We start from the raw sequence: 16,057 nt of genomic DNA on the forward strand, positions 1-16,057 counted from the left end.
AAGGTCTATTACAACCCATCTTTGCAAAATCGTTTTGGAAAGTACCTGTTGGATATTCCCATTTAGCAACAAGAGTTCTATTTTTCAGAATAACCACCCTGCAGTCTCAAACAGCCACTTCACAGCACAGGACACATTTGATTTTGTGTATCAAAACTTCCAGCTGAAAGAACAAAAGCATATCGATGACAAGCTGTGTACTGAGATCTTCAGTCAAATCAGAAATACAGCATGGCATCTGTCTCTTATTTATAGGAAAGGCTTCTTTGAATAAGTTATGTTTTCCATAGTAGCAGAAACACAGCAATTTCAAGCGCTAATCTCTAAGGCCAATGCTAAAGTATAACTGCTATGTGGGCTGGTGACAAAAATAGCTTCTTTAAAATAGGTTAAAAAAAATTCTTCCCTTACTTCTATTTAATTTCCTTTAGAAAAAAATAATGTCACATATTCCACAATATAGAAACAGATACTTTAAATTTCTACAGCCCAACTACTCTTCCAGAATTATGTAATATGGATTTAAGCTTTGTTAATTTTGTTAATTCAACTGATCTAGCAGTATTTCCAGAAATAGTTTGTGTTTCTCTAATTTTAGAGTAAAAAAAAAAGCTGAATATTAAGAAGTTCTGAGATCACTATCCATGAACTCTGAACTGAGATGAAGCCATACAGTAACTCTGTCCAAGCATGCAGTGCAGAGATACGGCAGATTTTTAGTGGGGGAGGGATGCGGGAGGAGTAGCTTCACTCTGCATATTCTGAAGTAATATAATACATAACCTATCATAAAAAGTGCTACAATCGAGACATAATGTAACTATAAGCATTTACAAAGATGCTCAGACTGCATCTGTCCGGAGAGTAGGAGTCTACTTTTCCCCCCAGTTATAAAATTTGTCACACAGCAAAGTTTACCCTAGGTATTTTCCTTTCTTTACTTTTATTTGCCATGCAGAATCAAATCACATTAAGTTCTAATGAGTAGCCAGGGTACCATAACAGGGGGATACAAGTCCTACATGGTTCACTACCTGGTAACAAAGCACATAAACACTGTTTTTATTAGACAATCCCTCCACAGAGGAAACCACCCCAATAGTAAGGTCTGTTAAATCAGAAGACCTCCTACAGGGCAATGCACAAGTAAAATAATTTCTAGTACCTTTGTCAAAGTCATTTTCACTTTTTATTGCAGTTCATTTGTGCCTCTTAATTTGAAGAGCTGTACAGTACCTGTCCAGTATATGCAAAATCCAGGGCTTGTTTTAAACCAAGGCTTGTGACACCATGCAAATTCACCTCATCAGCTTCGCTTTCAACCATGCAGAGACTGAACATTGCCTATGGAAAGAAATGAGAAGTTATTAACCACTAAAAAAATTCTCAGTGAAGGTCCAGTAAGAACAGAATGGATTTTTCCACCTTTTTTCCTCCTTGAATAAGAATTGTAAAGAGCAACAGACTTGTGAGTTAGAGTGAAATACACACCAAGTTTTAATACTGACCCCATAGCAATCAATCTTGCAACTGAGTCCTTTTATCAATAAATAAACCACTTCTTCTGGAAAAACTGACCACTGAAAACCAGTGATGAGTGACACTCCTTGGGACTCAGCACTATTTAACATCTTTGTTGGTAACATGTACAGTAGGATTGAGTGTGCCCTCAAGGCAGGCTGAGAGAGTTGGCCTTGCTAAGCCTGGAGAAAAGAAGGCCCAAGGGAGACCTTCCAACAGCCTTCCAGTGCCTCAAGGAGGTTACAGAAAACAGATACAAAGAAACACTTACCTGACTCATCTGTAAACCATGGATCACTGGGAGAGTTTTACTTTGTAGACTTACTAAGTGTACCCTTCGAAGACTATACTATCATATCATAGAAATTCCAACAGGGTCCTTACACAGGTTTGATTACTACACTTCCCTTTGTAAACTCAGCAGAATTAGGCCACTAATTCAGTCACTGTCCTTAGTCGTACACAGCATGTAACAAACACAGGATCCAGCAGAGCTCAGACTCCCTGCCAACTAGCACTCTCCCAGGCAATGCCCTGACTATGGTTCAGGGGATAACTCAAGCCATGGCTGTTCCAAATAGACAGCACAGACAAAGCCAACCTGTTTGCAGAGGGGAGAAGGTTTAGCCATATGGACACAATCCATGCTTTGCCAGTTGGGTTTAGGGACAGAAAACAAGCCCTCATGCATCTTATTTACTAGTACAGGCGTACTCTGATAATGCAGTGGGTTATCAGACCTGCAGCTGCCAGTAAACCACAAGACTATGGCTTTGCAGGCCGTATGCTATACAGAGTTCATTTTCTCTTATACTATCCTCTGAGTATTCTGTGGAAGTTTTTGATACTTTGAACTACGTTTGTTTTTTGGGGGCAAGGCCAAACTATGCAATCAAAAGATAAGGTCTGCAATGGTCCTCAGACAGCTGACATTCAGCTGAACTGGATTAGCCTCCAGGAAAGTAATCTCCCACACAGACAAAAACCTAGTACTGCTCAGTGATCCTCACTGCCTCGACCAGCAGGCAAATTTCCTTCTCAGCCTGATAGTTTAAAGGCTTAATCCAGCATGAAAAAAAAATCTGTTCAATCATAGTAAGAAATTGAACTCAGTCTTTAATTTGCATAGCTGTACTCAAATATTATAGTTTTAACTGAAAAAAAAAAAAAAAAAGGATCATTACACTGTGGCTTGAGACTTCACCAACACCCAGAGAATGAGCTCAGGTTAGGATGTCAAACTGTGATTTCAGATGCATCTCTCAAAATACTCTGAGGTTTTGTGAGCTTAAACAGATCAGTCAGCCATGCTTTTAATGCAAGGCTAGTAGCCTACTTTATTTTTCCCTCGGGTACATTAAAAGCAAGGCAATAAGATAAACATCTCAGGTGGAAGCACAAGTAACAGACAAGAGAAACAAAAATAAAATATTTGGACAAGTGCACAATTGAAAGTCAAACAACAGAAAAGTTACCAAATTTGGCTAAGTATGAAATAATAATTATTTTATCTTTTAATTTAATTCCACAAAGTTAATATTACATACTTTTTATTTTATCCAAACAGAAGTATTTTAAAATGATCGTTGAAAATGCTTCCTTTCTCCATCCAAGACATTTCAAGCTGCCAATGTATTAAAGATCCCTTTTATAATACAACCCACTGTTGAGAGAATCAATCTTTTCTTCCAGAACCTGTAAACATCCAGCTCGTGTTCTGCCATCCAATCAGCCAATGAACACATTGTGGGAAATAAACTGACTGTTTAAATTCTGCTGGTATAGTCAAGATTTTAATTAAGTAAACCAATTTTCCAAAAGAGTAAACACTTTACAAATGCTCCAAAATTCAGGGTTCAACATCCTGTCACAAGTGGACATACTCCATTTGTGGAATTCCACCTGAGCTGACACTTGTTTAAGTTGGTACAAATCAGGATGGCCTCATGTTGGTGGAGAGGCAGACACTTTCTTAACTGTATAGAAAGAAGGAAGGGAGGAATCAACCCTCCATTCTTATTACCTTGGCTCTAAACAGAAACTATTCCCAAAGGAAAAGAAAAACAAAGCACACAATCCTTGGATTAAAATAATCAAATCATAATACTGCCCCCAGACTCCTGAAAAGTTGACTTCAAAGTAACATGGCAAATTGGTGGACATTTAATACACTGCACACTGACATGCAGTTTCACTACTTTGCCCTCAGGAGCCAAAGGCACCTTTCTAAAATGCTTTCTTCTGCAAGCACAGAACTCAAAAGAGAAGAGCTCAATACTGAACGGCACACACCGGACTGACTAGGCTGAGACGGGCTCAGACCTGTTAGAACCGAGCAGAATTGCCTGATTAAAGGCTGCTTAGTACTGTCACTAGGTTTATCTTTCCACACTCGGCTTTTGCTGCTGTTTACCTTTCAAAAGCAAAATGCCAGATGGGTGTAAACCACCACCAAAACAGCATAATGTATTACTGTTAACATAGGCATAAATGACACACACAAAAAAGTCTAGATACATTGATTTTATTACTCAGGCAGCACTGCAGCAACATGTACAGACTCCTTCACAACATACAGCCTTAAGAACAGACACCAGGATTACAGAACCATAGCATTATATTCAAAATCCCCAAAATAATAAATTGCTCCCTGTTGCAGTGGTGAGCTACAAAATTGCTCCTTGCCTTTGCATAATTTTTTAACTTACTCAGATGATTCATATCCATGGGAGTAATGAGCTTGTCCTCATTTGTACACATCAATCTTATGCCACGTCTGGCATTATAAGCAGTAAATCATCAGAAAACAACTTAAGTTGTACAATATTTTACACAAGTAAACTCTTTCAGTGAATTCCACACAACTTAGTGGCCTTTTAAAGGCAGGAGATAGAACCATAAAACATGTGCACCCATCAGGAGACAGGTAAATGAATATAAAAAGAATGATTATGTTGTTAAAAAAATAAAAATAGTAAGTAACTTACTGTTATAACCTGGGGAAGCAAATTGGAATTATTATTGAGTTTTTATAAGCTTTCTGCTGGGTGTTAAAGCAAAAAAAATATTTGAACAATAACATAATTTCAAATCAATTGCAGGAATATATTTGAAAAGCAGCTAAAACCACTGGAATTTGTTTTCAATCGACATAAAACCTGTATAACATTTAAGAGACATTTAAAGGAAATTAACAGTCATTAAATGGGCAATAATATGATATATTAGGTAAATACTGGATAGAAGGGAAATTGGTAAAATACTCAGAAATTTAAGAGGCAAGGAAATTGTCATCAGGGCCTGTGATAATGGTATCTGAGGTTTGGTAGTGGTATAATAAAAGTGAAAGTGTTGTCTGGATAATGAACGGACAGAAATAGGCATGCTTAGAGACTGATTTACAGAATGTAGCGGGACGAAATACCTTTTCTACTCTGCAACTGTAGAGCAAGCCTAGTTTAGCCTAGGTGCCTAAAATAGGTAAAAGCTTTAATCCTAAGAGTAATGGGTTGAGCAAACTAAAGAATAAAAGGTGAAAATCATTTAAGATTAATTTTAGGAGAACTTCTGAAGATGAGAATTTCTGGGATTACAAAGAATTATAGCAATAATAATCTTAGAAGTGTTTGCATCAATAAGTTTCTTTCCTGTGACAAATTACTATATATAATAACAACAGAACAGTTTGGGTTGGAAGGGACCTCAAACCAGTTTTCTTTTGTCTCTGAGCTCACATAAAGTCATTTCTATTCTAAAGGCTTAGGTGAGTGGGTCATCTTCAAAAAAAACCAAGTTAAAGATCATTGAGAGGCTGAATTCACACAAAATGCCTTCAGTTTGCCTATCTCGACCTTCTTATTCATTACTTCAGCTACATCAGCCTCTAGCTGACTTTTCTGATATGTTCCAAATGGGAGGTGAGCAAATGAGCATTTAAATTACTGCATTCAAAAACTACCCTGGCTCTTCTAGGAACAATATACATGGTTCGAATGTGCAGCAATTACCTCTAAAATATCTCACAGTTCCCTTAGCAAGAATATGAAGAGACATTCGTCATTATCCATTTGACTTTGATTCAACTCTAAATGCAACTTTCAAAATACATCTAAGCATTCAAAACCCAGAAAGTAAGCTGAGCTTACTACACCAACGTACAGCAACTCAAAGAGCAACATTCCTCCCTGTTTCTCAAACAGAGCTTTGATAACTACCAGTAGCCCTACTTCCAAGTCCACCACAATACAAAACAAAAATGTGGACCTTCCCACCAATGCATAGACAAATTCTTGTTCAACCACAGACTTATCAGTTGATCAGCAAGCACAATAATCAAGTCCTGGAGTACTTCAGAATCACCTCCATTAAAGCTGCATTCACATGACGTTCATATGGTTTCAGCAAGGGCAAGCGTGCTTTGCACAACACAATGCATGTATCAACTCAGCCCATCTCCACTCAACTTACCCTGACATCTTTCATCCTCAACTCTAACTGGCAGTTAAAAGCTTTCTCAACTGGCGTACAAGAGGCTGCCTTTACCTTCATCTGCTGCTCTTGTGTGGCTGCATAAAGATCTGACACATTCTTTACTGCAAAGCGCATAGGCATTTGCTGCACTTCCTCACAATCACTCCCAGATAGGGAGAGTGGAAAATTGGCACAGAGGGAACTAGCATTCCTCCTAGTCCCTTTCATTGCACCACACTCAAAAACATGAGCACCCAGGAAGTCAAGATGAACTAAGAGTTAAGTGCAATGCACATGAGCCTTCCCACCTTTAAGTAAGTGTAGAGCTCCATCTTAAAACTGACTCTACTTTTCCTACTAATTATTCCCTACATTGTAAGCACTCTGGTCAAACGTTACAGGAAAAAATATCCTAACAATTTTACCATAAATTAAACCTTAAGTATGCCATCCCACCCAGCCTCTTATTATTAAGACTAAGCTCTATAGGAAAAAAAAATGAAATGCAACCACCAACACTGTTTGGTAGTGACCTTAACTAACTTCTGTCTGAAGAAAACAGAGCAATATGTAGTTAGAGCTGAAAAAAACCCCACTACAACAATTCTAAAAGTGAGTGCACATCTGATCTGTCTATCTAGTAAACTAATTGGTAAAGAATGGAACAGTAAGTGACAAGGTTTTCCTTAGCTATTTATCTTCTTGCATTGAATTCTCAAGTAACACTATCTAGCATTGTTTTACTGTTTTAGAAGAACAGAGTTGTCATCTCAATGAAGATGTAGAATTGTGGAGGCAGAAATTTAAGTGCAGTTTTTTATTCAAATTCACTTCTCACAGCATATGCACTTACTTCTATATTCACCTGTTTCACGTCTTTTTCTTTACAGGAAATTGATCGTACCTCTCATCTCACACATCAGAAAAAAGCTAGAAACAAAGTAAAATATCACTTCAGAGATCTTGGATCAATTTCCTACAGTGCTCAGAAAACTCAGTTATGATGTGATATCTCACGGTGGATTTTTTTCTTATTGCCTGTGCAATTTTAAGTCTGTGAGACATCAATGGAACAGCTCAATCATGCATTTTTTCTCACTTGGAACCTAAGCCTATCTGTATATAGGTCACTCAAACGTGTAAGTATCCAGTCCTGAGTACCTTACCTATCTGGACTATAAACAGTTTCAGGCCAAATCATTCTCCTTCGCAGTTTGTACTAAAAATAGTGCCTCGCTGTTCGTGTAAGAGTAATATTAAATAAGTAAATCATAATCTGTTTAATCCCCTTTGTTGTACTACTCCTGAAATAACCTTTAGGTGTTCTTAACTTCCACATTCTAATCCATCATTACATAAGCAACATTATTTCTTCTTTGCTGTTTTCACCTTTCACAAACCAAAAAACATTATCCAGAATGTATTAACAGGATTCAAAAGTACTACTTGGACAGATCACAATCCACATCAAATATCAACTATATTCTAGTTATGCCAGATATACTTTTGCAAATAACCATATGCTACCTTACTACATGCGAAAATGTGGCCTGTTTATCTCATAACTAGCATATTTTGCTTTCTTTTACTCCCAATTCAAGCCTGTCTATCCTAAATCAATCATCAGCCATGTCCTCTAGAACCTCTCGCACACTGAAAAACACATCCATCAATACCAACCACATGAAATATGATTAAGAAGCTTGTTAGATGATTCTTCTGAAAAAGTTCTATATAAATTCCCAGAGAAAATGTCACATAACATCAATCACTGATAAGTGAGCCTGCAGTAATTCATCTGCTCAATGAAATCTACCTAAATACTGTTTTTCAAGCATTTGCCATGCAACTAAAATGAATCCTGTAAAAAGAAAAGGTCAGCTATCACTCATACTTTAAGGAAATATATAAAGAAATGAGTAGAATTTAAAAAAAATGAGCAGCAAATGATACAATTTTATGCATAGTAGTGAAGTGACATATACTAATTTTAGCAAAACAAATTACACCAAACCTTTGGTGTTTCTTTTAGTATATGATGTCAGACAGTGACATATGTCTACATAGCCCCTAAAAGCTTGCCAAACCAGTGATCTATGCAAAGCACTTGTTGCTTTGCTTTGTGAAGACAGAAATAAATCACTTTCTTAGTATCTTTAGAAATAAGTAAATAGTCAGCCTACTGTAGTTTAGAGACACTAAGGATGTGATTATTTTTTGTTTGTTTTGTTTGTATAGCACACATTTTTTGGGGAGTAACCTGACAACAAAAGTAATTTGCTTGGTTCTAACAAGGCACAGTGCCTTCACTCCCAGTCAAAATGAATGTGTTTGTTGCTAACAAATTACATTCTTGGGTGAAGCTGCATCAAACCTAATTCATGTTTCGATAATCAGAGTTTAACAGCCAGTGTAATGTGCCTTCACCAAATTTATGCTTACATGCACAAATGTAATTTAAGGCACAAGGAAAAAAAAGACATGAAGCATACTACTCCTAATGAATGGCTGCCTCATTACTAAAAAGCCCTATATTCAAAAGTAGCCTATGTTCTGTTACAAAACCAAAATAATGCTACAATTTTAATGTGCAACTCTACATCAGAATAACAATTTAAAAACCCCAAACAAATTAAAAAACCCAACCCCAAAAAACCCAAAACAGTGAACAACTACAGCTACAGTAACTGTATTAGTTCCAATATTTGAAAATAAATGAGTTGTCCCAGGTGCTCCTGAATATCAAAACTATTGTTTTCATTATGGCAGAAGCAAGAAAACTGAACTGTAAGGACAGTGCCATGGAAAGCGCTGCATAAATCCGCAGTGATGTACAGTCTGTCCTAACAACAGTCAGTCTTAACCAGGCCTGCCTCTTGGAGCATAAAGGGAGCAGAAAAATTAAAACCAGATTTTTTTTCCAGCATCTCCAGTCAAGCACAGAAAAGTATGAGTCACATTTGCAAATTTTGGCTTAAATTGGTTTAATGCTTTCTAGTGAACGCATAAGCCTATTGTTCGTGTCCTTTGATGATTTTAGCAAGTGATATCTAAAGCAAGCCCAAAATAAAACTGGAATAAATGTCAGTTAGCTCTTGAACTAGCACTTGAACTTGAACCACAATACATTTCATTCAAGGAGGCAAAGTATCTCGTGATTTCTTTCTGTAGGAAAAACCATAATCAAACTTTGAAACCTTTAAGGTGCTCATTTTTAAAAGCAGACTCCATACAGTGCCATCAAACAAGTTCCCCACCTCAGTGCATATGGGCCATAACTAAGTAGTTATACAGCAAGGCTTAATATAACAAAACTGGAGTAACATAATCTTAGTCATTATAATTATCTTCTTAAGAGAAGCCATTTACAATGTGATGTAAATGTCATTAGACACTGACATCCAAACATTCCAGTCAATAGTAAACTATGGCAATCATCATCTATTCTGCAGTGTAACTGCAAAAGTATATTTGTTGTATAAAAAACCTGTTCACTTGTGAAATGGTTTGTCTTATGCAGGCTTGTATGAGATATTTTTCATAGCTGTCCCGTCTCATGAGGGTTTGAACTAGATACTCTTCATATCTTGTAAAACAATCCTATTTTCTGTTACTATAACTCCTGCTTTCCATTAAAATTACAGCATGATTGTGCAAAGAAGTAACCTTAATTCTCACTAGCATATTTATTAAATTATTTAGACAAAGGACAAAGAATAAAACCAGCTCAGAGATCATTTTTCTTTGATTTTCCACATCCTTTTACTGATAAAACCTACAAAATTAATTAAACACTAGCAGTTTACTAAATAAAAGAAGAATGACTTGACTAGCTAACCTTGTGTTAATATTGCAGCCATTTATCACAGTAGCCTTCAGCAGCAGCAGAGCTCTGCCTTCATCAGTTATCTCCTCTAGAACAAATGCCTCTATAAAATCATGTTTTCATTTTATTCTTAGTAGTCTACATTTGACTCTTCTCATTTATCCTTTGGCTCTTCCTTCATCTCCCACAAACCACCTCCCTCCACACTAAACAGACCCTGATGACATCAAATTAATTATCCCCAGAAATCCTATAGGCTTGACACCTACTCTTTTTCTTGGCTGGAAGGTAGATCTTTAAGTGCCAGGTATGAGATCTTCTGAAAATGCAGATGGACATTTCAAAGTATCCTAATATTCAGAAATCACAATTTCAAGTGGTCTTTATGTACACATTTGTTGCCTTCTTTTACAGCTAGTACCTTATGACCTTGGAAGACCAGGTTCTTATTTTGTCAGTAGCTGAGAATGTTCCTTATGTCTAAGGAAGTGGTAATTGGTAATTTGATTTTTGCACACCTAAAGGTAAAACTGGTTTTATACACATAAAAGTAATAGCTGCAGTGTACCAATGAAGAGTATGTTATGCTGGGTCTAACCATTACTTTTCCACAAAGTGGATTCACAAAAAAGCTTTTGACAAAGGCCTTGAAAGGCCTTGAAAGCAAACTAGGCAAGAGAAAACAGATCTGTGCTTGGATAATTAAGTAACTGAAGACATAAAGCAGTGAACAAAAAAAGAGCAGGCCGGTTTTTAAAGGGAGTAATGATTCCAGTGGAGCACCTCAGCCTGAGCTGTTTAACATACCCAGAGAAAATCTGAAAGAGGGAGAGCTAGAAAATCCATAGAGATAAAGCTATTCAAGGTAGTATGGACACAGGCAAAAAGGACTGTATGAGATGAATAGTTGGTTTCTAAAGTGTCAGCTATAAAATTAGCATGCAAGAGTTTCAACAAAAAGTCATCCCAGTGCGCAGCATTACTTAAAGTAAGTAATCAAAGTTAGAAATTGTGAGGTAAGAGAGAACAAACCAGAAATCAACCCTATGCCTGTGCAGAAAACCATGCTTTGCCTAATGCTTCATGCAATTCTCTTATTCTCATCTTACAAAAGATATAATAGAGATATAAAAGATTCAGAGAAAGGCATAAAGAATCATCAAGAGTTTTGAAAAGCTTCTATTTGAGTATCATCTGAATAGTGAGAAATTTCCAACCTGGAAAAGAGATGAATGAGAAGAAAACCGAGGAACTGATAGTTTGTTGCTTTTTCCAACAGAAGAACTAGAAAGAAACAAGTGAAACTGGTGGAAATCAGATTCGGAACAAACAAATGGGCAGTGGGTTACCTTGTTCTAGAACACAGTGGATGGGAAATCTTACACAGGTTCAACAGGAAAAATGACAAAAGCTTGGATGAGAGACCTGTTTAGGATTGCTGACTAGACAGGAATCACACACTGCTCAGGAAATACCTCTGAGCTGTGAGCAGCTGGGGAGTTTTCAAGGGCCCGTCACATACTTGGAGAAAAAGATTGAGTTCAGGCAAAGTTTATCACAAACAGCTGCTGCTGGGGTAACTAGCTGATGACCCACCACAGTGTGGCCACTCATGTTTTCAGACAATGCTGTTAAAGGCATCTCCCTCTTCTGAGGCATTACTTATTAATTAGTAGATTGAGAATCAGTTCCCTCATTCATCACAAGCAGTAAGAGTGGATTCACACTTAGGTTTTAGATGTCCAAGATTGAAAACAGGTTGACTTAGAAAAACTCCTGACAAAGACAAGCAACCAGCAGCATTTTACAAAGCTGTTCAGGACAGTCAATTCCTTAACTCTAACCTTTCACTGGATGAAGGCCTACAAGGGCATGAATTCAGCTAGGCAACGTCACATTTCAATATACTAAAATGAAGTTGTTAACAGAATATAAAAAATTGGCACTGGTGACAATGAAGGAGTTGAAGAATTTATTTATAGAAATGTATTTCCTCTAAAACTTCCAGCAAGCATGATGTGCAAGATAAAAGGCAAAAGTACATGTATTGTGATGGGCTTCTCCTTACACAAAGGAAGGGGAATGGTAGAAAGCCTGAGAGAGTATCCAAAAGAAAAACTCTTTCAATAGTGTTAAAACACCCTAACACTAGCTATATGTACAAGTGCAACAAATGGATCTTGTCTTCAGCTCTTCAGCAGCCTTGCCTCTATTTGGATACTTCTCATGTTATTAAGCAAGTATGTGGGTCCTACTCACTGATGCTAAAAGTGACACACTGCCCAAATAATTCACTGAGGTGGTTGGAGTAGAAGGTGTTTTCAGCTTCACTGCACCCACAGAATAGCTTTAATTTCTCCCGAGGTTGTGTAGGAAGATACTGATGGAGACTGCAAAAAATAGAAGTGTCTACCGCATCCAACAATGTTCTAAAATATAAGACTTCTGCACTAGACTATAGAGACTGAGAAGAAAACAGGTATGAAACACATCCCTAACACAGGCCTGCCCAATAAATTGGCTTTCCATGGGCAGACACGCAGCAGCACAGAAACTGCAGCTAAGCCCAGCTCAGCTTCAGAACACTTGCTACAGGAACACTGCAAAATTGAACTGAGGTATCCTGGACCAATCAAAGATGGCAAAGAAAATTGGCAATCACAGCAACTGCCCTGCAGTGACTCTTTTCTGTCCTGCTTTTAAACTGAGAAATGTATCAATTGTTATAACACCATATGTTGCTACAACACTAATTTAATCAGAGGCAGTGAGCCACAGTCTCCTCTGGCCTATCTCACGAACCACAGAGTTGATTCTGATGTACTCATGGTGCACTTCGTAACTCAGAGAACAAGATACCACATTGTCTATCACTCAACAGTAGTAAATTGTAATTAAATCATTTACATAGTTTGAAAATTGCAAGAGAAACTCTTGCAGTTTATTTATGTATTTACTCTGACAGCATAACAACCATTGGAAATTTGAAAACAGAATTCAGAAGAGAGAAGATTCTTACAAATGTTTTTGATAGTACCCACGTTGCTGAGCTGTGAGAATTCTATCTTAAGGAAAATTGCTTCAGATCCTCAGAATAAAAACTACTTAATTGCAAAGATGAGGATGAGCAAAGTAAAATAACCCAGATACTCTTCCTGACTTTGTCCACCTTGAGAGACTATTAAAATATTAATGTAGAAAGCTTTAAAACTTTTGAAAACCATTTCTGTTTACTTCAGAAAAAAGTTTGTCCAGATAAATATTACACAAGCCACCTCACACCTGCCCATGCTACATTACTTCCAAAGATTTGATTAAGCTTTGTAAAACTACTGACAATACCTATATCAACCAGTACTTTAAGAAGTTGTGGTGGTTCAGCCGCAGACAGCGGCTGAGCACCACATGCCACTCACTCACCCCCACGGGAGACACAGACAGAGCCTCAGCGGGTTGGGATAAGGACAATTTACCGACAAAAAACACTGTGAACGTAGAATAATAATGGCAAATACTAAGCTTATCTAAAAGAGACATCTTTATCAAACTGCTTAGACAAGAAAACTGTTGGTGTGACAGTGAATGAGAACACTAGACACTGCTCTCAAGTTTTGCAGGGTCATTGGGAATTGTTTCTGAGTTGGGACATTGATAATGGGGAAAGGCACAGGACAGTATGAGTGAGTATGGCAAAGACAAGAAATTAATTGGTCAAAAGTCTTCAGGCTTCTCAGACTGAGGGGAAGAATTTTAAGAGTCAAATGGCAAGAATATCTAAGTAAATGAGTGAGATGTCAAACAGCTGTGGTGTAGTAACTATTGCATAAATCACTACGGCAGCAGAAATCTTTCTTGGTATTTCATAGAAAATGTTTCAATTTTGCATATAAATTATCATCAGTGAGGGCAAAAATAAGACAACAGGGATGCAAGCAATCATAATAGGGTGCCTGGCTTACCATCTCTGGGATGTTCATCTGACAACTCTACAAGAACAATACATCCGCATCCTGTAATTGATATGTTAGCATATCATGGATGTACCAGTTTTCCAAGTGAATAGTAGTTCCACCTGGTCTCCCTCTAGCCCCAAGCCACATATGGGCAGCCATGACTGCTCCTGAACAACTAACCTGAGCACCAGACGAGGATTTTTGTACTGAGTCAGATTCACAAATATGCTCACTTTTCTTGGCCCTCTTTCTTGAATCCTTACAAGCAGTACAAAGATTTTCCTAAACCCATTATGACAGTCTGCGTAGCGTGGCTGCAATACCTACTACTCCTAGAGTATTATCCTACTACATGATGAATGTTGGATTTCAGCCTGTACTGTCTCAAATAAGTATGTATTAAATATCTAGTCAGGAATTCATGAAAAATTGTGTTGGCTCAGAGTCCACCAGATTTTTGCACTTCTGGAGTCCCTGGTCAGTTCTAAAAGGGTAGGTTTCACAAAACGAGTATGAATGGGGAAAGGGGAAACTCATTTCAGCTACAGATCACATCCATGCCACATCAGTTAGACTTACATTTTTAGTACCTTTGCAAAAAGCAGAGCTTCAGTTTAATTAAACTTTTCTAGGAATACTGTCTTTACTATTAGTTCCACTATGAATCATAGAACAGTAAAGATTGGAAGGGACCCTTGGAGGTCTTCTCATCCAACCCCCTGCTCAATAGAGCTAGGTGCCGGGACCATGTCTGTATGGCTTGTGAATACTTCCATGGATGGAGACTCCACAACCTCCCTGGACAACCTGTGCCAGTGTTCAGTCAGTCTCACAGTGGAAAACAGCGCTTCCTGACATTCTGAGGAAGCCTCTCCTGTGTTTCTTTTTGTGCCTATTGAGTCCTGCCACTGGGCACCACTGAAAAGATACTGTGTCTGTCCTCTCTGAATTCTCCTTTCAGGTATTTTTATAGATCCCCCCCTAAACCTTTTCTTCTGCAGGATGGACAGCCCCAGCTCTCTCAGCCTTTCCTGAGAGGAGAAAAGCTTCAGTCCATCATCTTTGTTGTATTTAACTGGACTCTCTCCAGTATGTTGTCTCTCTTGTATGAAAGAGTCCAATAAAGGACAACTGTGGGTTATTAACATAGTCTAGTGGTGATCAACTGTATGTATTACATAATGAAAAATATAAACATTTCAGTACTCTAATTAGGATAACATAATAAGATTTACAATAATTAGTTATTTTATTTGGAGGCTTTTCCTCCACAACAGACTTCTGTTGCCTTTATATTTACAAAGAGTGCATTTGGCAATGCCTTACTTGCTTGAGTTGCTCAGAAGTCAGCACAACCAAAATCCATTCCAAACACTGATCTCCATTTGTGAATCCTATTTACAACAGCTTATACAAAAAGAGGAGATGCAACTGAACAACAGAACCAGTTTCACTGATTGAAGCAGAATCTACTCCTCATTATATTTCCTTCTTTTTGTTATTTTGTTTGCAAAGATTGGTCTAACTTAGAACTTCATATTTCAAATTCATTTAAATACACTGCTTTTGGGTGCAAGTTGCAGGTAGACAACAGGAATATGGGATTTCACTTCCAGTTAACTGCTAGGTAATTATTACAAGCAGGTAACATCCTTATAAGGGATACCCATTGAATTATTTGAGTTGAAAAACCTGCACTAATTATTTTTTAAAAGTGTACACAGTATTTAACAAAAGTAAAGATTCTATATGCTCAGGAAAGTGAAAAAAACCCATCAGTTTAGAAACAATGTGAGGCGATACAGTGAATCTGTGTGACAGATCTACCAAAGCTGTGTTAGGCAATTAACAGAGATTAAATAGTTTCGTTTTTCAAATATAATTTCCAACTGACAAAATGAAATTAAGATGATCCCAGGAAAAGTTTAGACATGTAAGATGATGAACTATTTCTTAACCTACACTGGAAGCTACGAGTGAGGGTAAAAGGCTCTTTTGGCACAATGCTCAATAATAACTAGGCAGTATTAGAAGAATAGAGTTGATTCAGCCATATGGAAAGAGCTAACATTTTAAAATGTAATCTGGAAAGACAATTTCTCAATAGCATCACTTCCAGGGCACAGTAGCAAGGCAAATATCATTCACTTGTCAAACATAAAACAATAGTAAAATGCTGAAAAACAAAATCACATTATACTGGAAAAGCAGCAGGTAATCCTGATTTCTCAGAACTAGATCTATCTTAGATCTATCCCTAAGACATACTAGAGAGAGCCTTTTCCTT

At 37.4% G+C, this 16,057-nt stretch overlaps 1 protein-coding gene across 6 annotated transcripts in view; it reads right to left on the minus strand.

Moving 5' to 3' along the window:
• KLHL32 (kelch like family member 32) overlaps nucleotides 1–16,057 on the minus strand; it is a gene marked incomplete at its 5' end in the record, with an annotated part of 91,639 nt that overhangs the window by 69,263 nt on the left and 6,319 nt on the right. For 4 of the 6 annotated variants that reach the window (XM_084261538.1, XM_084261536.1, XM_084261537.1 and 1 more), the window contains one exon: nucleotides 1,237–1,344. The exons of the other annotated variants lie outside the window; for them this stretch is intronic. In XM_084261538.1, the coding sequence (XP_084117664.1) occupies nucleotides 1,237–1,344 (108 nt within the window). The remainder of the gene's footprint in view (nucleotides 1–1,236; nucleotides 1,345–16,057) is intronic. 6 annotated transcript variants of the gene reach the window in all.

The sequence above is a fragment of the Gallinula chloropus genome (genome assembly GCF_964237585.1).
Source record: "Gallinula chloropus genome assembly, chromosome: 3".
NCBI classification, from domain to species: Eukaryota; Metazoa; Chordata; class Aves; order Gruiformes; family Rallidae; genus Gallinula; species Gallinula chloropus.